General features: G+C 41.4%; 1 protein-coding gene across 1 annotated transcript in view; it reads right to left on the bottom strand.

The window, feature by feature from the left end:
* Window positions 1-10,889: 10,889 nt before the first annotated feature.
* LOC307023316 (uncharacterized protein) overlaps window positions 10,890-26,217 on the bottom strand; it is a 62,905-nt gene continuing 47,577 nt past the window's right edge. The window contains exons 2-5 of the mRNA XM_079656523.1: window positions 25,999-26,079; window positions 25,561-25,868; window positions 16,622-16,677; window positions 10,890-11,047 (exon numbers count right to left, since the gene is read on the bottom strand). Of these exons, the coding sequence (XP_079512649.1) occupies window positions 11,044-11,047; window positions 16,622-16,677; window positions 25,561-25,868; window positions 25,999-26,079 (449 nt within the window). The 3' untranslated portion in view covers window positions 10,890-11,043. The remainder of the gene's footprint in view (window positions 11,048-16,621; window positions 16,678-25,560; window positions 25,869-25,998; window positions 26,080-26,217) is intronic.

Below are 26,217 nucleotides of genomic sequence, written 5' to 3'. Positions count from 1 at the left end.
AACTGACGTGGATGTTTCAAATGGGAACGACAGGCGCGGACAGTTCTCATTGGCAGGTTTCTTCGATTACGTTTATATTAACCAATCAGGAGTGTTGTGGACTCATTCCAAACATGCCTGACTTGTCTGCCGTGTTTTGGCTGAATTCTATTTCAAGAGCCGTAGCTCTGGATGTCGGCCAGAATCCGAAAACCATACATTATACTGTGAAACTAAGGCTTATGACTGTATATTGACCAATGGAAAAAAAAACACAGCAACAGAACACATAAATAACACAAGGATAACTGTGACTTATTGTTGAGTAAATAACAGTGTGTGTTTTAAACCTTGGTCGTCCCTGCAGAGATTTCTCCACTTTCTATGATTTTTATTTTTTTTTAATGATATTGTCAACTGTAGATGTTTACAATATAGTAAGTTAGGAATTTAATGAGAACATATTTATTTACTTTTGTTTCAACATTGGATGTTTTGTGTTTGTGGTGGATTCAATCGAATATTGAGAAAATGATTTATGTAAAAATGTTTTACTTACATTTTAAGTTTTTTTTATTTGACTCTTTTTTTGACAGTTTTATGTTTACCTTCAAATTACAAAGAAATATCTTAAAGTCTTATAATAGTAATACACTTTTATATTACGAGTTACATATTTAATTACAGATAATACTTTTTATTTTACGTACATTTGCATGTATTTTCTGAAATTGAAAAAATACTGTAAATATTATATGGTACATTTACTGTAAAAAAAAAGGAAATAAATGTTATTTGTTTTTATTGTCAAAATAATTAAAATAATGTTTTGGGTTGTTAATTTATAGATAATATCTGTCATTTTACAGGATTTTGCAAGTTATTTAAAAAAACATGGTTATTACTATAAAAATGTACAGTTATTTCCTGTAAAATTACGATCTGTTTTTACAGTGGACATATTTTGGATGTGAATAGGACACGTTGCTTTAACCCGATCACCCGGTAGAGAAACTGTTGTGGTGTTTCATTATCATCTTGTCTAGCACAAATCTTAAGTGGGCCTGGAGAAAGCCTTTGTCACGATTCTTATGTTATGTCACGTTTTTAGTTTTGTATGTCTTGTTCAACCCAGTCTCACAAAAAAACGTGTAATAACTACGTTGGTCCACAACGTAGGACGTAGTATTTCTACAAAAACGCCTCTGAAATTGTAAGATCCCTACGTTTTTTTTCACCATTCATTCCAATGGCTGGCGTCTATGTCACGTGATCTTCACATTTCTCCCTGCAGAAAAAAAAAACATGGCCGAACTTCGTTTTATTCTCGGTGTAAAATGCCTATTTTAAAGTTAGTTTGGCCATTAAAATGCGTTTTGATGTCATTTGATGCGAGAAATATGAGTTGTTATTTCAGATTATGTGTGCAGTGGATGTACATAATCTTTAGTTTGCTAGTTATTATGAAGATTACTTCAGGAAATTGTGTCTATACAACGTTTTCATTGTTACCAAGGTGGTTGATAGGGACGCTGCTATCGATATTATTTCGGTTATGTTGTGTAAAATGGTGTTATCTTTATTGCTACCCCCTTCCCCGTCAATGTTGGTCCGCAGCGCAAACGTATTAGTTTAACAAAATCCGCAATTGTGGCATAGTGTGGTGCCGAGAGATGGGAGTCGGAGGCGGGGTATCAAAGGTACAAGCTAGACTTTTATTTAGCAAAAACAGACCGGCGGAGACAGGAAGTCCGGCTCACTAAAATGTCCGTGCAGAACAATACCCTAACCCATAGATCCGTGGGTGAATAATGTCAATCACCACAATAGATACGTTATTTTCCCCTGTGCAATTCCCAATTTACTCAACAATAACACATAATTATCCTTGTGTTTATTTATTTGTTTGATTAATAAACACAAGTTGGAGTCCGTCAGGACCAAGGGTCTGAGCAGCTCATTTGCTTTACAGAATATTACACCCGGAAGTAAGTATTCTCTCCGCTTCGCTTGGCAAACCCTGTGATAGTCCTCAAGCTCTGTGATTGGCACGTCTCTAATGGGAGTTGTAGTTTTAAAAGACGTTTTCATATTTCCCATAATAAGAAGTTGCCAGTATTAAACTGTGTACATCCCTGGAGGTTTAGGGGATAGGAAACACTCAAATGTAAAACATATAATTAATAAATGGGTGAAAATTGCTTGTGCCCATAATGGGCAGCATTAATATATACCCACATGCCAGCTAAGGTCAGAAGAGCTTTATTTAACAGCTGGTCTTATGTCTGTGACCCCTCCTGTTGTTAATTGATAAGCCTGAAACATGCACTTGTCAAGGTTCAGAGGCAAATTTTGCAAATATGGCAGTAGCCATCGATCATTTTAAGATAAGATATACTTTATTGATCCCAAGTTGGAAACATTTGCGTTACATCAGCATGTGTAACAGTTGTAAATATGCAATGGTGTTTATTTGTAAATCATTTAGTATAATCACACAAATTCTGTGTTTCATATTTAATAATTCTGTGTTCTTTATGTATTGATTGTTCAATACCTGACAAGGCCGGAGATGAAAAACTTGGGTCGCAGGTTCCTCAACAGTGCATCACAAGACATCTATCAATATGTGTGTAAACCTCCACCATTAAACTGTCATATTCTGCACATTTCTTATACTATCTACATACATCTTATATAAGAGTATAATACATATGTATAATATCAGTTAAAATAAGTACTTCAACATAGTTAACATTGCTGGAGGTATACACAAAGTTTTTCATTCATTGTATAACTACACCGTTTGTGTATATATGTCAATAAGCCTTAGAAAATCTTGAAATCTTGAAAGGGATGTGCAAAATAGTCATTATATACAGTCTTTAATTAACTATTAGTAGAGAATAACGAGTAATTAATATACTTTATAGGGATCCTATTAATATCTAATAATAAAAATAATGAAATTCAATAACATGCTTTAACCACCAGGTGTCCCTTTCTATCAGCTGTGCACCTTTATGGTGTAAATACAGCCTATCTACCAATTGGATCAAATATAAAAGTCAGCCGAATTAGTGTTGATAATGTAAGGAGATGTATTATGTGAAAATAAATGTAAGATGTTGTTTAATTGCTGATATATTTATGATCCACGTCACGTTTTCAGTGTTGGCGGCAGTTCCTCATGTTTGTCTAGAAGTCTTCTCATCAAGGCTCTATATAATATATCAGCAATTAAACAACATCTTACATTTATTTTCACACAATACATGCTGATGTAATAGTTCAATACATGTGCTAAATGTAATAGTTCTAAAATTGAAAACTAGTGTATATAATAACATACAATATGTCCACCAGATAGAGCCAAACCTTAAATTATCCCTGGTCTCCCAACCACACCCTGTTGAATACGTTATTTGTCCTTTTCACTCTGACTTCTCCATTTTACAAAACTTCTCCTTATTTCACACTTTATCTATTTTTTCTGTTCTTTTAATCAAACAGCATAAAAGATCTTGGTCATTTAGCAACAAAATGCTAAATTTGCTGTTAACAGCCCTAAATTGTCGCTACCACTTTTAGGATATTATAGTATAGTTAATAGGAAGGAATGAGACAATTAAGCCGTCACTGACTTAACGTAATCAACCTTTTTAACAATAATAATAAATTCAATTTGTAAAGCACCTTTCATTGCTAACAGCAATCCCAAGGAGGCATAATAAAAAGAAATAAAAGAAACAAAAGTTTAATCAAGAGCTTTTTTTAAAAGAAAGGTTTTCAGGCCTTTCTTGAAGGCGTCAGTGGTCTGTGGAGTCCTCAGGTGGTCTCGGAGGGAATTCCACAGGTGAGGAGCAGCTGCACAGAAAGCCCGATCCCCCATTGCGTGGAGTTTGGTCCTGGGGGCGCGAAGCAGATGGTTGGTTGTGGAGCGGAGGTTGCGTGTGGAGGTTTGTGATGTGAGAAGTTCCTTCAGGTATGGAGGAGCGTTCCCGTGGATGCATTGATGGGTCACTAGTGTGATCTTGTATTCTATCCTGAATGAGACAGGAAGCCAGTGGAGGGAATGAAGAACGGGTGTGATGTGGTTGTATTTTCTCACCCTCAGTAGGATCCTAGCGGCGGGGGTGAAGAGAGCACGCTCGTGAACTGTCAACGGGGGACTGTTAGCGCTGTGTTATGCATGTCCACTGCACCTCGCGGGAGCGCACACAGCGTAAAGCAAATACTCACAGACATCTCAATCATCTGTTCGGCAAAGTTAGGTTTGGAAACTGTATCATTTCCTTTTGGGTGGGCATGCATAACACAGCATAACACCGGAGCCTCGCTGCGGGGAAACTGTGGCGCTGTTCTGAGTTTGTTCTAATCCGTCAAAATGACGGACGGCTTTCAGATTTTTCCGTCATTGCTAAAATAAATCCCTCATAGACGGAAAATATTCGGTAAACACGACTGCTGGTGGAGAGGGGTATGTTTTGGCCAGAAAAGGTGATGTGGGTTATGGGGGATGACTGGACCTGTTTGGGGTGCCAACTAAAATAGCTTCTATTTTGGAGCTATTTAGCTGCAGGAAGTTTTGTTGCATCCAAGCTTTTATCTCGCAGCTGTTAAGGGATGTTGATGGGAACGGTGACGATGATGGTGACAGTGAGGAAGCATACGGGATATGGTCTGTCTTTATATATAGCTGCGTGTCATCAGCATAGCAATGGAATGATATTCCATGCTGGCTGATGACACGGACAAGGGGCAGAGTGTACAGGGTGAACAGAGTGGGCCCGAGGACCGACCCTTGAGGGACACCACAGGTGACAGGGTGTGTCTGGGACCTCGCACCTCCCAAGGAGACGGACTGTGTTCTTCCAGACAGGTAGGACTGGAACCAGCTCAGGGCGGAGTCAGAGAGTCCGATGGTGTGTTTGAGGCGCTGAAGGAGTTGGTTATGGTCGACAGTGTCGAATGCTGCAGTCAGATCCAGGAGGATGAGGAGGGATGGGAATCCGATGTCAGCCGCCATCAGCAGGTCGTTTGTAACCCTGACCAGAGCTGTTTCAGTGCTGTGGGCTTAACGGAAAACCGGACTGGAATTTCTCAAAGAGGCCGTTTAGTTGGAGATAGTCCTGAAGCTGGGCGGCAACTACTTTTTCCTGCACCTTGGCTAGAAATGGGAGGTTGGAGATGGGCCTGTAGTTGCAGAGGACATCTGGGTCTAGGGTGGGTTTTTTGGGAAGGGTTCTGATGACGGCAGTTTTAAGAGCCGATGGAACATGACCAGCCTTGAGGGAGCTGTTGATGACGTAGGTGATCATGGGACCCTTTTTAACCTATGCCGTCCCTGACGGGCTCTCCCAGAAAGTCTTCACTTACTATACCTATCTTACTTTAAATCTAATCACTGGCCCTATTCTTCGTTTTTCTCAAAACACAGCCTCCACACGGCGGTGGAACTTTTCACAGCACCCCTGATGCTTTAGTGTCTCTGACACTTCCCAACGTCCCGGACGTTTTAGTGTACCTGACCCTTTAGTGTCCCTGACACTTCCCAACGTCCCTGACGTTTTAGTGTACCTGACACTTTAGTGTCCCTGACACTTCAGTGTCCCTGACACTTCCCAACGTCCCTGACGTTTAAGTGTCCCTGACACTGGTATCGCATGCACATTTACAAGAAATATATCCTTTGTTCCTTACACATTTCAGTTATCTATATTGTACATTATCTCCACCCAGAGGTGGGGACTCGAGTCACATGACTTGACTCGAGTCAGACTCGAGTCGCATATCTTTTGACTTGAGACTTGCTTGACTAACATTGATAAAAGACTTGACTTGATTTTGACTTGGTATTCATGACTTGAGACTTGACTTAAGCTTTAGATAGATGACTTGAAAGGACTTGACTGTTTAAAATCAAATATTTGCGTTTGTTTTTGTAGTGAGATATTACGTTTAGTTTTTTTCGAAAAACGTGATTATAGCGCTATGCGCGCAAACCTGGCAACCCACTAGAAGGCAGGAGTCTCAGTTAACATGGCAGCGGCTAGCGTTACTCCAAAAATAGTGAAGTTTGGATTCAAGGATTATGTTGTCGATGACGGTAATAAGAAGAGAACAGCGATATGCAGGGTCTGCAGCATAAAGATTAGTGACACGACCACCACTACAAAAAAAACACAGAGAAAGGTACATGCATGTGTTGTGTTAGCTAGGAAGCTAACCTTAGGTTTAAGCTACGTTAGACTTTGTTTCAAATCGATTAAGCATTGCAAAGAGAAGACAAAATTCACATTAGAACCGCCAAGGGATTCATTTTGACTAACCCTGATACTGACGGGCTGTCAGGAGAGGGAGAGAGAGAGAGAGAGAGAGAGAGAGAGAGAGAGAGAGAGAGAGAGAGAGAGGAAAAGAGATGCCTCGTTTATTTCACCTGTTTTATTATCAGAAGTTACTGTAAACTGTTCAATAATGTAGTTCATCTACTTTTAGTAGTTTGTTTAAATGTTTTGATTATGTTGTTTTTGTTTGTAGAAGTGCATCCTTCCTTGATTTATTGTAAAATGAATCTGAACTTTTTGATCTGTTATGATGATAAACTGAAGCAATTTCTAAATTAACCCAATTAAGTGAGTTTTAAATCGTCCTACTTAGTTTATAAGGAAATTATGAAGAGGAACAAATGAAACTAAAGAATGCAATTCCTGAAGAAATTGCTAGTGGGAATGCTTTATGCTGAAATATAATGTGTAAGAAGAAAGTGAATAATCAGGAATATTTGGATGACTGAATGGTTTCCATATGAATGAATATTAAGTTAAAAAGTAGCATGAAACTCCAAATGTATAAATAATGTTAAAGATGTAAAGCTTTGAATGTAGAATGTTATTCGTAGGAAAAGTTGAAAATGCAAAAATAACTGGTGAAATAGTAACATTTGGTACATTTTATTTTCAAAAACCAGAACATGGGGGAAAAAAACTATATAAAACGTTTCAAATCAATTACTAACAAATTATATTCAGTAAAAACACGAGTGAAAATCTGTCAAACAATACATGAAAAAAACTATATAAAACTGTTTGAATCAATTACTAACAAATATATTCTGTAAAACCACAAAGTGAAAAGGTGAACAAAAATAAAGTAATTTTTGTGAAAGAACAAGTGATGAAACAACTATATACAGAAACTATTGTTCATTTGACACTTTAAAGTTCAACTGTTTAGGGAGAGATTAAGTTAGCTAGCAGCCTAGCAGCGTTAGCCCGTTAGCGCAATGCTAACAGGCTAACGCAACGCTGCTAGCTGTTATAGACTGGATAGACTGGATACGCTGCTAAGAAGCTGTTTCCTTTAATGTGTAAATTAATATCAGTTCTCACGCCAATAAACAGTCTATGAACAAACTCAAACGGTGTTTTATACTTTTAAAAAGAGTTCATTTGACACTTTAAACTTCAGGTGTTTATGGATACATGAAGTTACCTAGCAGTAGTCAGAGCAGAATAAATCTCCCGGGGTTGGTGTGACGCATCTGCTAATATTGATGCGTTCAAGGACACTCAGAAATGCTAAAGTTAACGATGAAGAGCGCTGGAAAAGAGACTAAATTAGAGTATTTTTTGTATTTATGTTATATATTTGTTTAATAATATAATTTGTTCACAGTGTACAAATGTGAGTGGTCAGGATCCATTATCAAAAACACCGTCATCCATAAAGACTGACATGCAAAAAGAGCCTTGAACCATTTCAGTCTGAGTGATGACATCATCGTGTTCCATTACACAGGTGTTTGTATTTGAGCTAATTAAGCGTCCAGAGATCAAAGGTTTCCATTGTTCTGGATGAGAGATAAACCTCTTACATGTGAACGTTTTGTGGAAGAACCGTAAAAGATATCTGTGAAATTTCAAAACGTGAAGCATGTCAAGGAAGTTGAGTATCTCAAGTGTAATTTTTGTGTACTTTCGGGTTAATAATGTGGCCTTTTTGGCAGTTTAACTAAAGATGTGCGGCTGCTGCTGTGAGGAAATATCTGCCTGAAATTACAATGGGCTTTAATGGAGACATGTTGAACTTTTTTGTCACCTCATGCCCTCAAGAGGCACTTTGTTTAATTATTTGTCATTTTTCAAGCTACGGGATGTTTTCCTACGTTTGTCATGACAAAAAATGTCTCAGGAAGGTAGGGTTTGGGATTTATGGCAGTTTTAAAAAAATATATGAAGGCAAATTTCAAACTGTCCTCCACTCTAACTCTGACATCACGCACTCTGCCTTAACGAGCTGCGCAATATTAAAGTTCAAATGTTAAAAATGTGATGAATTATGGGATGTATCTCTGGAATTATGAAAGTTATGAATGAGAAAAGTAATAGCCATCGATTCCCGCCCAAGCTGAACGTTTTGATGTTTGAACAGAGTTTCTGCGATGTTCAATGCGGGAGAAGAAGCGCGGCAAAATAAGTCGGCGGAATAATAAACTTTTCGTGCGTAGAAGATCATCATTTCAAAATGATATCTATGTGCTGACGCTGTTGGTGGTTCTAGTGTTAACAGACATAGAAATTAAATATGTGTCATGGCAAATGCCATATATGATTTTCTTACCTGGAATTCTGCCTTTTTGAACAGACTTTTTGATTGAGTCCTAGCTATATTGTCTGCAGTTCTAGGGTTAATATGAATCTAATATGATTGTCATCGGTCTAAATTAGATTTCAAATGATTAACTGTGTATGTAATGAAGGTCATAGTGTGGGTTGAATCCATTTTCATAACCACTGTCTTTTAACTGATTTAAATGCGGGAACTGGGCTTATTCATCAGAATTTCGTATGACTTGACTTGCTTGACCTGAGCAATGACTTGACTTGCTTGACTCCCACCACAGTGACTTGGGACTTGCTTGATACTTGTAGGTCAAGACTTGAGACTTGTTCATGACTTGCACATGTAGGACTTACTCCCACCTCTGCCTCCACCCTCAGTCACAGTTTTTAACAGTCCTATGTCTACCTATGCAGAATTTTGGCAGTAGACAACAGGCTTCTGCTCAACCTAGATCTTGGCCCGGTGAGTATTGGTAGGATCTGGAGGAGGTCGCTGCTGCCCTTCGGTCCCTCGAACTCGAAGCCGGGAGTCACAAATCCTCTTTTCGGAATCACGTCGTGGGTCGCTATTTTGCTGTGTGAAAAATTCAAGGAAAGACAAATAACTTCTAAGTTCAACTATTTATTAAAAGAGAGCAAAAGATATACAGTATTACTTGGCCAAGGACTCCATCAGGTCATATAAATCACAGGCAGCAAAGCTGTAATCTGCAACCACTATTTCCGTAAAAAAGCCTCGAACCTTGTGCGTCAATACATTTTATTACACAGGGCTTTGCCCGTACATTTATGATTGGTTGAGACTAGTTGGGGAGGGCCATGGTTTAGACTTTGGCTTCCCTGGTTGGTGCGCAGACTTAGACAAAAGTATCTTGGCAACGCGATCTCCCTACTCTGTTGCTATCCTAGTAATTTGTTTTTGATAAAGTTTCTACAGAAAAAGTGGAATCCTGCTTATACTGATTCCCAGCTATGCGTGGGATCGAAACTCACCCACACGGCCAAGGCCAGAGCCTCAGTGACTCATTGTCCTCTTACAGTGTCTGCACCTGGCTTTGCTACATTAGTATTGCAAGCTAAAAACTCTCATGACTGTCCCCTTCGTTTCGTATCAAACCCTATATAGTCATCAACATCTCATGAGCATAATAATGCATATAATGTAATAATAAGAATCCCTCTTCTAATGTTATACAAATAGACTCCACACTACATTAAAGCTTATTTCATATTCTTTCAATAAGTTTTTGTGTCCAGCTTCATTAAAGTCTCAACAATCCTGGGATTTTCTTCGTCTGATTCTAAACGTGTTTTTCCTGTGTTTAACTGAAGAGCACGTGAGAAAATCTTCAAGCAGGGTCAGCAGTGAACTGACACGTGTGGGCAGGAGAGTTGTTGTTGTTGTCAAGAGTTTGTTGCTAACACACAATATGTTTGAGTTATTTTAAGTGCATGGAAAAATCATCTCACATATGTGACCTGCTCCATCTAAATCAGTCGCATTGATCAGAAGACACATTTTGAGTTGTATACATTGTTGGAAAGAGGCGATTCCCAGCTTTCTAATGAAATCAGGATTGTTTTTCTACTCCAAATATTAAGCAAAAGATATTTCGCATTATAATGAATGTCACCGAGTCATCATTTTGAGAAAAAGGCCTTTAAAGTTTCCTCTTCTCTGGAATCCATCGATCTGATTGATTATTAGCGGAGCAAATGATCAAAATACTACGGAGGGAAGATATTTTTGTTTGGATTACTGGTCTTGGGGAAGCTCACGAGTGTGTGTGTGGGTATAAGTGTGTGTGTTTGTGTGATTTTGCGTTTGTGTGTATTGTGTTTGTTTCCCGGGGAAAACACTCACGAGAAACACCGGCTGTTGTTATGCCTGCTGTGACGTAAAGTTACTCCGTTCTCCGCTTGTAATTATGCCGTTACAAGCTTCAAAGTTGTATTTATCATCTGAATTTGCCGAAACAAGTTTAACATTCTGAAAGCCAAGACTTTGTTGAATTTAAATCAGATGAAAACAAACTGTAACGGACCCTGCTGTGTTATCTATGATGATTACTATACGCCTTACATTCATAATTTCAGCGGAGGGAGGGGGCGCTGTGGAACAGCAGAGTGGTGAGGGAGAGCTTTCATCTTCCCTTTACAAGCTTCAAACATTTATTTATCGTGTGATTTTGAAAATAAAAGTTTCATATTCTGAAAGCCAAGACTTTGTTTATTTAAAATCAAACAAAACACCTGAACCCCGAAAAACAAATCCACAAATCCACGTTTATTTTGAAAGTTTATTATGAAAGTGAAAAAGTGAAAAAGTGTTCTAAGAATACAAAGAGTCTGTGAACTGCGATTGGCTGAAGGGAGCATGGCTCCTCTGCAGAGGTCAAAGGTAATCGGGGGACAGTGACCCCCTGCAGGACCACTGACATCAGCTGCAAACAGAAAAAACAGAAAACTCTGATTAGTTTTCTCTAAACATCAATAAGGGTTAAAAAGTGTGATAATAATTACCTTGATGATGTCACTGACTGCAATAATAATAATAATTCATTATAATTATTTTGTGATTTAAAATGTGTCTGATGTCTGCCAGTGCCGCCTAGAGGCCGCACACTTCATCACAATAATCTAAAGAGTCTAACATCCATTGAAAGAAATCACAAGATCTTCTCAGAAATCTTGAGTCAAATAAAAAGTAAGGAGCTTTTTTTTTTTTTATGGTGTTTTTTGTAATTACACTGAAAAAAAATATAAACGCAACACTTATTTTTTTGCTCCCATTTTTCATGAGATGAACTCAAAGATCTAAAACATTTTCTATATACACAAAATAACCATTTCTCTCAAATATTGTTCAAAAATCTGAAAAAATCTGTGATAGTGAGCACTTCTCCTTTGCCGAGATAATCCATCCCACCTCACAGGTGTGGCATATCAAGATGCTGATTAGACAGCATGATTATTGCACAGGTGTGCCTTAGGCTGGCCAGAATAAAAGTCCACTCTGAAACGTGCAGTTTTGCTTTATTGGGGGGTCTGGGGGGGTCCGAAAACCAGTCAGGTTAAACCCTAACCCTAACATGTCTTTCGCTAACCCTAAATCCTAAACCCTAACAGTGTCTTCTGCCCTCCTTTACTCCGAAAAAATATTTGTTTCTCCGAATCGAAGGGGAAAAATACAAAAGCATTGCACACAATTTAAACCAATCAATGTTGTGTAATTAACAAGGATAATCAGTTTTTTTTAATTCGATGAGTAGTGCAGATATCACTGTAAAATCAATCGACAGTAAGGGGAATACTTACTTCCGGGTGTACAATTCTCCGTTATCCAATGGGAATGGACGCTCACATTGCCTTTAAGGGCAGCCGACACAAACAAATGCCATGCATTTTACTAGCTTTTCACAGGTTGTAGGTCAACACATTAATTTAGTTAACATTTACTTGGTGCTATGATTTAAATGTACTTATCAAAATGAAGATACAAAATTACTCCATAAATTCAAGTAACACATTAAATAATAGGAGAGATTTTGAGAAAAATAAAATTATTAGTAATTTCTTGTATAATTTAAACACATAATCATAGTATTATTTACTCGAGCAAATCGTTTTTATCAGTGCATCGCCTGCAGAGGTGATTTGCCGTCCTTCGTTTGGATCCCAAGAGGCATAAACAACGTCTGGTAACCACCCTCCCCCCTCCCCTCAGTGGAGGGCAACCTCCGATACTGGGGGTCCCCAAAGCATCTGCGGAGGGAAACTCCACTGGGGTGGGTGACCTCCTACATCAGGGTGTTCACAGAACCATCCGTGACAGGATGGGGTGGTACCTGCCTAGAGAGAGCTATAGGTGGTGGCTGGCCTCTGACAGAAACTCTGCACATCAACCTTCTAGAGCTACGGGCAGTAGTACTGGTCCTACAGCACTTCAAACCCTTACTACAGGGCAAACGTGCTGGTGAGGAGCGACAACCGCACCACAGTGGCTTACATCAAGAGGCAGGACGGAGTCAGTTCCACCGCCTTGTTGAGCGCAGTGGAGAACCTGTGGTTGTGGGCCTCAGAGAATGTTTTTATCTCTAAAGGCCCCCCACATTCCGGGACTGGAGAACAGGGGGCCGGATGTCTCCTCATGTCAGGAGACAAATGGTGGTTCTCCCTGGCTCGGCAGGACAATCCACCCTTGGGGGTGGACACGTCTGCACACGAGCCATGGCCAAGATAGCTGCTCTATGCCTTTCCACCGCAGGTGCAATAAGGGCATTACCCACTCTGGGCCAACCTCTCCAGGCTTGGCTCCTGAGAGAGACAGGCTGAGAAGGGCTGGACTGTCTAACAAGGTTATACAGACTATCCAGGCAACAAGGGCGGGATTAACCACAGCCTGTTACAGGAAGTGGTTGGGATTCCAACGTTGGTGCGAGGAAGGGAGTCTAGAGCCTCTGTCCGGTACATAGGGCTCTATTCTATCCTATTTACATGCTCCACGCCAGTGGTTCTCAAATGGGGGTATGCGGACCCCTAGGGGTACGTTGGAGTACTGCAGGGGGTACGTGAGATTATTTTATGTTAATGAAAAAAATAAATAGATAAATATAACAATTTTAGGAAAAGTAACAAAGTTTGAGCAGTGTGGGTTTTATATTAATAGACTAGAGTTACACATATTTCAAAACACGAAGTGTAATAATTGCAGTTGCCTCCCTGTCAGAATGACAAAGATCCTCAGTGAAGCACAAGCTTATTTTTCTCCCTAAATTGTAAGTACAATTTATTAAAAAGATCAGTTCAATGCAACTAAAGTCATCTTAGTGTTATTGCATGATGTCAAAATTGGTTGGCCATGTATCTAGCATTTAAGTTTTTTGGATAAAAGCGTCAGCTAAATGCAATGTAATGTAATGTCTCATTTACAATGTTGTTGTTTTAATAAATCAGACACTGATGGTCCGTGCAGCACATACTGTACCTCTTTATATCGGCTTTTTTCCCCTAACAAATATTTTTTGCGCTGATCAGGGTGTAACAACGGGTGACATAAACACCGGTAGTCACTCAAGGTAACGCCCACCCAGCCAGTGATTCGCTGTTGGTTGGCTCCTCCATTTCCTTTTCCCCCTATTTATTTAGACGGAGCAGGAAGGGGAAGTGGGTTTGTGCAGCAAGAGGGATCGGCGGAGCAACACGCTCATCTGTTTAGAAACCAGCAGTTAGGTCGTTTAAAGTCTGTGTTACCGTTTGTCTGATCCACCGTTCATCGTCATCATACCCTTCTGTCGCTTCACGTTCCCGGATTATTGTTTACAAAACTGAAAGGAGCCGGTTCTCCCAACCACCTTAAAAACCAGGACTGGAATTTCAAAACCGACTGGATTGCTAAAAATGACTGACATTCTCCCGTGGTAAATTTACTGTTTTATTTATTTCGAAGAAAACCCGAAGTGGAACGTTTTGGATTTAACATTGAACTGTGGGAAGACGAATTGTTTGATTGTTTGTGGGGTATTCAAAAATACACTTGCTATTTGTGATTATAATTTTGAGTTGTGTCCTTTCTTATATTTTCTGATGTCATTCAATGTTGGGTGTTTGCAGTGAGATGTATACACCTTTGTGCAGACTTACTAAAACTGACTGACTAGCCAAATCTGAAACGTCAGGAGAGAGACCTGACTGGCACCCAAAGAACCTAAATAAGTAAACTGTCACAAGGGGGTACTTGGCTGAATTTTTTTTTCAAAGGGGGTACATTATTGAAACCAGTTTGAGAATCACTGCTCTACGCCTTTCCACCGCTGCGTCTCATTCCCCCAATCCTGGAGGGGGTGAGACGAGAACAATTGTTGGTCATTCTGGTAGCCCCAGGTCGCCGCTCGGCGCCGTGGTACACAGAAGTGACACAGATGATGGTAGGCCAGCCCTGGACAGTTCCTCAGTTCCGGGGGCGCTGTCTCAGGAAGCGGGTGCAATAGGGGCGTTACCCACTCTGGGCCAACCTCTCCAGGCTCTGCTCCTGAGGGGGACAGGCTGAGAAGGGGTGGACTGTCTGACAAAGTTATACAGACTATCCAGGCAGCAAGGGTGGGATCCACCACAGCCTGTTAGAGGACAAAGTAGTTGGGATTCCTACAGTCACTGGAACTGGTACAGCCGGGCGATTGGTTCACAAACCATCGACCTGAGGGAAGCATACTTTCATGTCGAAATTGCTAGAGAGCCAAAACACAGGAAGTATTTGCGTTTTGCCTTCCAGGAGATAGCCTACGAGTACAACAGACTACCGTTCAGCTACTCCCTGTTCCCACACACGTTCAGCAAATGTGTGACCACAGCGTGTCAGCCGCTTCGCGACCATGGCATGAGGGTTTTATTTTATCTCAACGACCTCATAGTCATGGCCAGGTCCAGGGAATGGGCAGATGTTCCACATAGCCCAATTGATCTTACACTTAACCAAGTTAGGGGTTTTTGGTCAATTGGAAGAAGAGGAGTCCCAGCAGATGGGGTATCTGGGGATTTTGCTCAATGCAGCCCCCATCGAGAGCAAGGGGTACGCCCCCATCGAGAGCGAGGTGTACGCCCCATCGAGAAGGAGGGCAGGCTACGTGCCACTCTGTCAGAGGACAGACGTGGTGGGAGGAAGGGAGTCTAGAGCCTCTGTCCGGTACATTAGGCTCTATTCTATACTGGCTATAGCGACTGGTGGACAAGGGGCTTGCTCATGCCACAGTCAAGATGTATACAGCAGCCATCTCCTCCTGTCATGCGGGATTTGGCGGCAGACCAGTCTTTAGCCAACCGCTTATGAAGCGTTTTTTGCAGGGGGTCAGGAGACAGCGCCCAGTGGTGCAGGTCTCCACCACGCAATGCACAATGCACAATCCACTGCCTTTGGTGCTCGAGACTTCGGTTACAGAACCGTTGAGCCTCTGGAGCTCTCTTCCCTGTAGGCGCTATCATTAAGAGAGAGAGAGAGAGAGAGAGAGAGAGAGAGAGAGAGAGAGAGAGAGAGAGAGAGAGAGAGAGAGAGAAGCAAAAAGAAACAGCTTTGCTGCTTGCTTTGACTTCTGCCAAGAGAGTTTGCGAGCTGACCGCTCTATCGGTGCACCCGAGTTGCCTTCTGGTTCGTGGTGACCGTAGCAGGGCAACACTCAGACCCCTCTACTAGGGGCCCTGTCTTTCCTATGCCGCTCGCTGAAGAGGGTGTAGGATGACAGACAGGAGGCTTAGCCGCCTTATATACTGTGGGCCTGCGCGCACATTCAGGTAGGCTCGCCCTGATTAGCCAGCTAGGTTTATACAACTTCAGTGTGTGAACGCTCACGTATCATTGATGAGTAGTACCCATAGAGTCCAGTAGAGGGCTCCGCCTGTGCTTATATAACTAGGGTTACAATACGTAACCCACCGTTTTGTCAAGAGGAAGTTGAGAGACACAAGATCCAACGACGCAGATGAGCAGAAGGCTGCTATTGAAGCACCCTGGGCTTTCATCACATCTCAGCAGAGCCACAGGCTGACGGCATGGAGGCGGTAATTCATGCTTAAGGAGGCCAAACCAAGTACTGAGAGCAGAAACATGAACATACTTTCTGTATTAAAGTACATGTTTGTAATGGACTTATTTAATATTCAAATTTCCGGGGATTCTGAATTTGGGGTTTTCGTTAGCTGTAAACCGTAATCATCAAGATTAATACAAATAAACCCTTAAAATAATTCACTTTGTGTGAAATGAATCTATATAATATATGAGTTCCACCTTGAAAAATCTAATTTAATTAATTAACTTTTCCACAAATGTATTGAGATGCAGATATACATATACTGTACAGTATGTATTCTAGCTTACTTTTATTATGTTTATACCTTCTCCTTACTCCTCCTTTCCTTTTTCTTACTTTTCTTTCCCCATTCATTCGTTTTCTTCTTTCTTTTTAGGGAAACAACAGAGTGACTCTACACAGTTTGACGGACAGGTGATGTGTGTGTGTCCTCACAGTGTGTGTTGCAGGCTGATCAGGATCATCAGAGTCCAGACGAGCTTCCAGATTTCCTACAGATATTAAACACATCATCAGAGATCATATTTATATTCACAGGGAAATAAAACTTGAAGTGTTATATAATTATTGTGAGGAGAACGAGATTCATTCCCTTTTATCTTTCTCTTCGTATCATTAATACAACACAGATTGGTTGGTATGTTCTCCTGATTTCGTTATGAAGTCTAATATTCATCAATGCAGATTTCATCTGTTAGGATGGGTTTGTTTTTTTCCATGTGAAACACTCAGTTAGTAGTGGTTGAAATGTATCTAAATGAATATTTGCATATTTTGCTGCTAGATGATGTCGGTGAATCTAAAATATATAAATTGAAAAATCTTTGAAGTTTTAAAACAGAGAATCCTCTGGGTGTTTTTCAGTCTGTGAACCTCTACATGAACTTGTCCTCCATCGGTGCATCGTTTTCTACATTATATTTTTTAATACAGAGTTTAAGGGTGTATTCACACCTAATAGTCTGCTCTCTGGTGCGCACCAGACCACAGTTTGTTACATTGTTTTATTTTTCAGAAGGTTCGGTTTGCGTTCACACGGGCAAAACTCAAATGGACTATAAACTTTAAACACAAGTCATCTGCTCGGAAATGCTGTTCAACCATTGGTCAGACATTAAGGGGGTGAAAACGCAAATCCCGGCAATTTCTAGCGGAGCCTCCGCCATGGAGCATCGGCACTTTCGGCAGGTTATTCTCATGATGCTGTTAATCTGGAGATCAACAGACTCTAGGGTCCTGGCATATGATTATATAATCAAACAACGTCCGTTAAAAAACATTATTACATGGCTTTGTTGAATACTCGATTCTGATTGGTCAATTCAGAACACGTGACACGTTGTTAATCCTGAACAGACAGACCGCTGCCAAGGATTTATTGACCTTTGTTAAGGACGCTCACATCTGCAGAAAGAAGTCCGTTCGATTTAACTGTATACAGTTTGGCTGAAAAGCAAACTGCATGCAGTTTGCTTTTCTAACTGACAAGACAAGAGCGACAAGAAAACAGCGGAGAAGTAACGGGCAGAAACCCTCCTTTTACGCAGCGGTCCAGACATAGACATCAGACGGCGACACATATTCAGTTGCCAGTTACTTTGGCATTAGGGCAGGGATATCTAGATACTTTCCAAGGTTTGACATAATGAATTGTGCTACTTTTAAAAGCAAGCAAGAATGTTTTCAAATCTGTAATCAAAAAGCTCCTCAAAAACGCTATCGAAGCAGTTCCTGCCGTTGCTACGTTAGTTCAAACACTAACAACGGATTATTTTTCTTAGTGAATGCATGTCAATTTAAATCAATACATACAACTATTTTTAAATCAATAAAATCATTTTCTAAATCCATAAAAGCATTTAAATTAATATTGGGAGTCATGTTTGTTGAGAATGTGGCCATGTAATAAGCAGGATAATGTGCAGCGACTTGGTCATTATGGGGAAAAGAACACCTTCATGCCGATCTAGATCCCTCCGCTTCGTTGAAGATATCCGCATTCTTGTGACACGTAAATACTGCGCTTCCTATGTTTTGGTGCGGATTGCGTTCACACCAGCAATGAACCGGTCCAGAGTTCACAAGCAAGCGCTCCGAGACCACCTATTTTAGCGGACCAGAGTCCGGTTGTTTAGTTCACTTAAGAGGTCTCGGACTGTGTTCACACCGACCCAAATGAACCGCACCAAGCGGCTAAACGCACCAGGGTTCGATTCAACCGGACTATACAAGGCAGGTGTGAACGCGCTCTAAAGGAGACATGTCATGCTTTTCCGGTTATTACCCGTCCCCTCGGTGTTATAAAGGTTTTTATGCATGTAAACGGTCTGCAGAGTCACAAACCCTCAAAGTACACCCTGTAGCGAGTAAAAGTCTAACACAGATAATACCTCTCCAAAACACCTCGTTGGAGATACGTCATTGTCCATTTGATTCTTCCGGGTACGCATGATGTCAACCCGTACCCGGAACGAAATGGACCAATCCGTGGAGCCGTTACGTTACGTCCGCGGAGCCGTTACATTAAGTCCCCGCTGATTGGTCCAAATTGACCAATCCACGGACTTCCACATACACAGTGCAGGCAGCTCTGCTGATTTCTCCTCCCTGGCTGCAGGCTGATAACAGACAGTTAGGATCACGGCGAAATTCTCTCTGCAGACCCATTCTCACAGCGTCTCATCAACTTTTTTCTTACTCAATATCAAGCCACACTTATTGTTTTTACTTCCGCTGTGAGTTTGTGTGTGCTCAGGATGAGTTTGGCTGTGTATTGCTAAACGCTAAACAAGGAAACAACACCTCCACGGAGCTCAGCGCGATTCACAACGTCCCAACCAATCAGAGCACACTGTGCTCACAGAGAGGGTAAATGTATTATCTTTTCGATTTACACACAGCATCTATTGCACGTCTGTCCGTCCTGGGAGAGGGATCCCTCCTCTGTTGCTATCCCTGAGGTTTCTCCCATTTTTCCCTTTAAACTGTGGGGTTTTCTCTGAAAGTTTTTCCTTGTACGATATGAGGGTCAAGGACAGAGGGTATCGTATTGTCATACTGATATTCTGTACAAACTGTGAAGACCACTAAGACAAATGTAACATTTGTGATATTGGGCTATATAAATAAACATTGATTGATTGATTGATTGATGGGGGCTGGAGCTATTGGAGCTACAACGAGCCGTTAAAGGCAGAGAGTGAAATTCAGTGAATACACGTAGTTTACAGAGATGCTGTATGAGAAACCAATGTGAGTTTCGAAAATTGCACAATATACTGTATATCTATTCTAAGAGACCTCAACAATCCAATTATGATCAGTGGAAATGGCCATGACATGTCTCCTTTAAACGTTTTGATTTAAAGATAAAGAGAGTCAGTGTGTTGATGCTGGCAGAGATCCGCCTCACATTAATAGTTGATCATTGACTACAGCCGCCCCTCAAATATGAGAACGCATTTGATCATTCTAACTGATACTGCTCTGGGTAAGGGAGGCATCCCGCTGCCCCATGAGGAGCAGGTTTTGGGGTCACAGGGTCAGGATCAGCTAGTTCTGAAGAAACATAGCCAAGAGGTTTTGAGTTGAGGATTCCTTCGATCTCTATCAAAACAGTGTTGAGCACCTCCTGGTTCTTTTCTAGACGGCGTTCCGTCTGACGTAGGAGAGGCATAACTGACTCTTTAGGGGCTTGTAGCTTCTTTGTCCTGTTTGGATCTGGTGCTTAATTTCTCGCTCTGTAAGGGGAGGACATCCATCTGCCATAGTTTTTTTACCTGATGACTGAGTTCGGCATAGGGGGTTCGAGTGGAGGTGAAGAGAATCTGGGGGGCGTCTGATGGCTCCTAAATAGGGGAGGGCCCTTGGAGTGTCCACCCTAGCTGGGTGTGGATGGCTATTGGTGCCCCCTGTGGGCCGAAAGACTCTTTTGGTTGGGGTAATGAGGTGAGAGTTATCTGCGCCTATTAGTAGGAGAGGCTGTACTTTGGAGAATGAGGAAAGGGGAAGGCCTTGTAGGTGGCAATAGCGTTTCTTTGGTTTATCTACAGGATAACTCTGGTGAGCAACTGAAAGTTTGTCAGAGGTGAATGCGTCTTTAATGAGGAATGTTTTCTGGGGATTGGAAGCGGCTCCATCTAATGCTTCAGTTTTCTGCCTGATGTTGCGCACAACCAGGTGTTCTTTGAGCTCTGCAAGCCCCAGCTGTTTACGAGCTGATGGTAGGAGCATCGTGCGCTTGGAACCATCATCCAAAATAGCATAAGTAACTAAGGTCTGATGTTTATGTCGTAGTATTACCTTGACTACCTTTAATAGGACTTGGGGGGAACTGGACTGAGGGTTTCCCGTTGCAAAGTGGCATGGGCTTCTTGTTATACATTGTAGGGCCATGTGTGATCCCCCGCACCTCCAGCACCTCTTCTCCCGTTTGATCCAGGCTTTTACGTCCTCTGTACTCAGCTCTTTGCATCTGATTATTGAATGGTTATGCAAGTGACAGTATGGACAGGCTCTGGGGTTTTGCCGAGGGTTTCCTACATGGGATGCGACACAGTGGTTGGGGAAAGTGTAGTATAGTGGCGGTTGTAGGGGCATATCCTGGCGCTAACCTTCTAGGTTGGGGTTCCGGATTCAAATCCTTGACTTGAGCTGCCACAGACTGACACTCTGCTTCACCCTAGAGCCATGTAGCGAAACCCTCCAAGGTGTAGTGGGTAACTCGAAGGACTGAACAAGCATAGCGTATAACAGGGGTACTCAAATACAAATCTTAAAAGGTCCAACATTTTTTTTTCAATAAGACAAAGGTCAGTTTATTACGGTCATTCAAACTTTTAAACAATTACAACAAGATTCTTAACACGAGGTTGCAAAAACAAAAATAATCTGTATGCAGCAGTTTTCATTGTTATTGTGTCTGTGCTCGATCCCTCAGAGTCGCAGTGTAAGAGCTGCAGTTATGAATAAAGGCAGCTGCACCCTCTTTCATTCAGCATTCCCATTATTGCTTTATAAATTTCTTGCCCCCTTGTGTGTCCACTGAGGTTCGTCAGGCCCAACATCTTCAAACAAACTCCCCCTTTGCCTCATCATAAAAACTCACTAACATCAGCAACTGAGCATTGTCAGTGGACTCATCCACAGCTAAGGAATTGCACTGTGCTTTTTGTATTCCATCACAAAGCTGATTCATCAAATCACCAGCCAGTGTTTATGTTCTTCTGGTTGCCGTGGAATCTGAGAGGGGGATTTGCTTGATTTGACCTGTTATTTCCTCTTTTAGTTTGCCTTCACACATGGTCTCCATCACTTCAGTCATGCATTATTTTATACTTCAGTTATGATCCAGTGGAAAGCCCTTACCTACTGGCCTAGTTCAATCAAAGTGGTTACATTCTTTTGACTGGGCAGTGTAGTTTTACACACCGTCTTATTTGACTTTCGCAGGACTTAAAACAGTTATTTGGGGGCAGACCCCCACAAATAAAAACATATATTTACACACCTAAGGTCATCATATTAACAGTTTTGTATGCTCATCCGTGAGCAGAGCATCAAGTTGACATGTCTATCAAAGCTAAATGCGGCGATTACCATCTTGTTCAGCAAAACGCTTTAGTGCGTTTTGATTCAATGCTGAGTACAGCCAACCTGACAGGCTCTTCTGTGTCATTGCAGACCGCAAATACCTAATTCCTTCAGTACTTGGGTCCGAATGCTTCTCGTTTTGCGCCGTACCGATTTCAAATGAAATCTCCGCCCATCATATTTCCACGCTCGCGCCAGGGCCGGGGGAGGGGTTACAAGGCGTGCGTCTTGTGCTGCATTCACTTGTACTCGGACATTAGAGACTTTCTCTCATAAATGTCCGATGACCCACAACTTTTCTTTCAAAACAAAGCTGCCAACTCGGGTGGCAGTTGGGGTGGCAAGGCCTATTTTGAGGGTAGCAGTTGCCCCCTCATGCCACCCCAATAGGTGAAACTAGGCTACTAGCTACAGTACAGATGCAACTAGATGAGCTGTTAACTCTCGCTCTGACTTTTTTTTTTTTTTTTTAAACACAAGCATTTTTCCCACCCGCATTCCGCGAAGACCCGCCCTACTGTGCCTCTGATTCGCAGACTGTTGGTGGGGGGAAAAAACGCTGACGGGATGCTTAATGTGATTGGACCTATGCGTTGACAGACACACACAGACAGTGGAACAGTCGGACATGCAGAGCGCTGTTTGTTGTTGAACATAGCGGAACATTTTGACTCGTTGCGTTGTGGCGATGTCTCGCATATGAAAAGTATAATTTGCTCAGAGTCCAAAGATAGTTGTGGTTCGGTCCGGATCCGGACCAGAGTCCGGACTTTGAGGATGCCTGGCGTATAAAGTTGGCAACCGAGTCAGCAGGCAGCTTACTAAGAAGTTGTTGAACATGAGAAGAACATGAGAGCTCAGCTGCTCTTGCACTCTGTCCCATTGCTTGCAGCATACCCATTAGGGATTGGACTCTAACTGCAAAGCTGTGAATGGCTTTAGAATTGCCAGCTTGGATTCTGGGCAGGTGTAGTACAGTGGATATCTCTCTCATTACTAAATGGTGTGGTTGGCCAAACTGAAGGTCTAAAGCAGCTAAAGATTTAGTAAAGGGTTGTGGGTCATGTGCATAGGCTAATGCAGTGCTTCTCAAAGTGTGGTCCACTGGTGGTCCGCGAGCGCTCCCTAGTGGTCCGTGAGTATATTGGTAAAATTTCACATTTTAACAAAATTAATTAATTTAAGTTTTCCGCACTCTCGCGGGAATATCTTCGCAATGGAGCGAGCTTAAGTTTGACTTTCAATCACATGATATAGCCCAGCGCAACACCTTCATCACACATGTTGCCACTTGTTTATACCATTTTCAGGCGATTTGTAATCTGTTCTAGAAACACAACGTGTCTTTGGATATTTGTGGAGTTAGGTGGTCCGCGAGTGTTTTTTTATTGGTTAAGTGGTCCTTGCTATGAAAAAGTTTGAGAAACACTGGGCTAATGCAATGTGTCTGGCCGAGGGTACCTTAAGATGGTCCAAAAATAATGTGGTACTTGTAGACTTCGGTTTCCCAAGCAGGTAGGAGGTTGGTTAGAGCCATCTTAAGCATTGCATAGTCGTGGGGGTCTTCCTTGCTGAAGTTGGGGGAAGGAGGGTCCCTCAACCCGTGACCTGTAGCCCTAAGGGGGGATGGGCATAGAGTGACGCGTTTGTGTGTATTGTCTTTGTTTCCCGGAGAAACACTCACAAGAAACACCGACTGTTGTTATGCCTGCTCTGACGTTAAGTTACCGCTTGTAATTATGCCTCTACAAGCTTAAAAGTTGTATTGATCATCTGAATTTGGCAAAACAAGTTTAATATTCAAAAAACCAAGACTTTGTTTATTTGAAATCAGATGAAAACAAACTTTGACGGACCCTGCCGTGTTATCTATGATTACTATACGCTTTTCCTTCATAATTTCAGGGTGAGGGAGGGGGAGCGGCACTGAGGAACAGCAGAGACAATAACCTGTTCAATGCAAACATGCCACTTGTAAAAATTAAATAGCATTTCTGTGAACTGATATTTGTTTGGTGAGCTTATTAGAGGATGTTCCCTGAAAGATTGTAAAATGTCAATGAAGATTTCAGACTTAGTATATTGTTTAATAATTACATACAATACATGGAATTTGTGTGTGTGTGTGTTCCAAGTGAATATGCGGCCCCCTGGTGGCCAGTACATAAATGATGTGGCCCCCACCACCATCCAAGTTGCCCATCCCTGCAGTAGACCATCTCTGTAGATGGTGAAGGTGATGGTGATGATTTTAGGGCTACACATAAAACACAAATAGAAATCAGGAAGGGCTAAAATGCTCTGGTACAACAATCAAAATTGCTTTGCTGGATAAGAATAAGCCACAAATAAACATCATCACAACTTACTCAAAATATGCATCAATGTTCAGCATGTGAAGAGAGCACATGGGGATCAGCCAGCTGCTGCAGACATGGGAGAGAGTCTGAGCACTGCTGATTACAGGCCTTAAGTAGCATCAGGTGTTGCCTGGTAGGTGGAGGCTAAGCCCCGCCTCCACAAGACCAAAAAAGGCAGGGGGATTTACTACAAAAGTGATTCTGAATAAACACAACTTTTCCAAATCTAGTTGTTTTATATTCCTGACGTTCATTACACATGATTCTTACATGAAGAGATATTGCGTTTCAAACCCACCAGCAGCTTGTGGGTTTCAGAGGGTTAACTGAGATTTCACTATGGCTAAAGTAAAGTTTAACTTATTTAACTGAGGTTTAACTGAACCTAGTTTATCTGAGGTTGTGTCATACCTGACTCAACAGAGGTTTAAAACCAGTTAAACCCAAAAACGCAAAACGCAACATCTTGCAAGAAACAGCGTCTGAGGGCTTCTTAACATATAATAAATAAAACTATGAATGTGTCATATCCACTTAACAAGTCTTACCGTTGCTGTGTTCTGATCAAAAGTTGTGTTCACTGGCATTAAAACTATAACAACGCTGCTGAAGGTTAATCCCTAAATTAATCCAACGTGTCTGTGTCACTTTGAAATGATAATAATAATCCATCATTCCATTTTTATGTCAATAACGGAGATTTCATATTAGCTTCTAAAATAGTTTAATGTGACGATAATCCTTCTTCTAAAGTTTAGATGGATTTTAGGAACTTCCCCTCGATTATATTGGCTCTAACGGTTAAAAAGAGGTGTCAATTATCAAAATCGACCGACGGGGGCCAGAGATATGAAAAATACAGCCAAATTACCCCAGAAGTGTTTTCTTTTTCTAATTCTCTCTAAAAAGGTAAAATGTCACTTATTTTGCATCAATCTTGATACAGGGTACTTATGTTATAGTGTGGATTCCTAAAGCTTTTAGTATACTATCCCATCATTCAATGGTGGTTTTCACTATAAGTAATGTTTTTATTTTGGACAGACACTATCATTTACATGTTTTTACTGTGTTCAATCTGAATTGACTTTAAAATAAAAAAATCAATATTGATTCTGACTTTTCTACACCCAACTCACAGGTTTATCATTGCTTTGAGAATAAATATTATTAATTTACCCCTTTTAGAAGTGAAGATATAGTCAATTGTTCTGGGAATGTCGTTTTCCAGCCTGAGGCCTGAAAAACAGGCTCGGGGCTCAATTGGTTCAATGAAAGTTGGCTGAACTTAGGTTCAACTGAAGTTTAACTTCGGTTTAACTGAACCTAGTTTATCTGAGGTTATGTCCCACCTGGTTTGACTGAGTTTAACTTTGGTTTAAGGTTACACAGTCCAGTATAAAGAGGTCAGCTGGTTCTCACCAGAGAAACAGGGAGTGATGCGGCATTACGACCTTTGACCCAACCCTGCTCAGTGGTTACTCGGGTAGTTGCCGTGGTTACAGTCACATCCTGTTCCTGCCATCCCTGCTCCATGATTACTCTGGTAGTTGCCGTGGTTACAGTCACATCCTGTTCCTGCCAACCCTGCTCCGTGGTGACTCGGGTAGTTGCCATGGTTACAGTCACATCCTGTTCCTGCTGCTGCACCCCCATGTCCTCCCCTTCCTCGCCCTCCTTTTCGATGAACCGCTCACTGAACTTGTCCAGGTCCTCCATGCTGGTGTTACCTGAACGCACCACAGCAACACCTCCTTTAAAATCTTTCATCTGCATCATATTTTAGCAAACATCTAAAACAATCTTTCCCTATTTGTGTGTCACATGATAATGTTATATGGTGGAAATTATGTGACTTACTGTAGAAGCTGTACTCAAACGTGGCGTTGTAGTCCTCGTAGTCTGGAGCCGCGGTTAAATCGTAATACTGCGCCTCGGACACTGAAAAGACAAGCAGTCTTTGTGCTAAGATAGGCTAACAGTTTCCCCCTAGACTTTGACTGTGCTTCCATTTAATTTAATTTAATCGTTTATTTGAAGAGGGACAATGCAAATTTATGAATATTTTTAACAAATAAT

Source organism: Notothenia rossii, assembly GCF_949606895.1.
Source record: "Notothenia rossii genome assembly, chromosome: 10".
Classification (NCBI taxonomy): Eukaryota; Metazoa; Chordata; class Actinopteri; order Perciformes; family Nototheniidae; genus Notothenia; species Notothenia rossii.
Note: the sequence above shows the minus strand (reverse complement) of the source record. Positions and strands in the feature narration are given on the sequence as shown.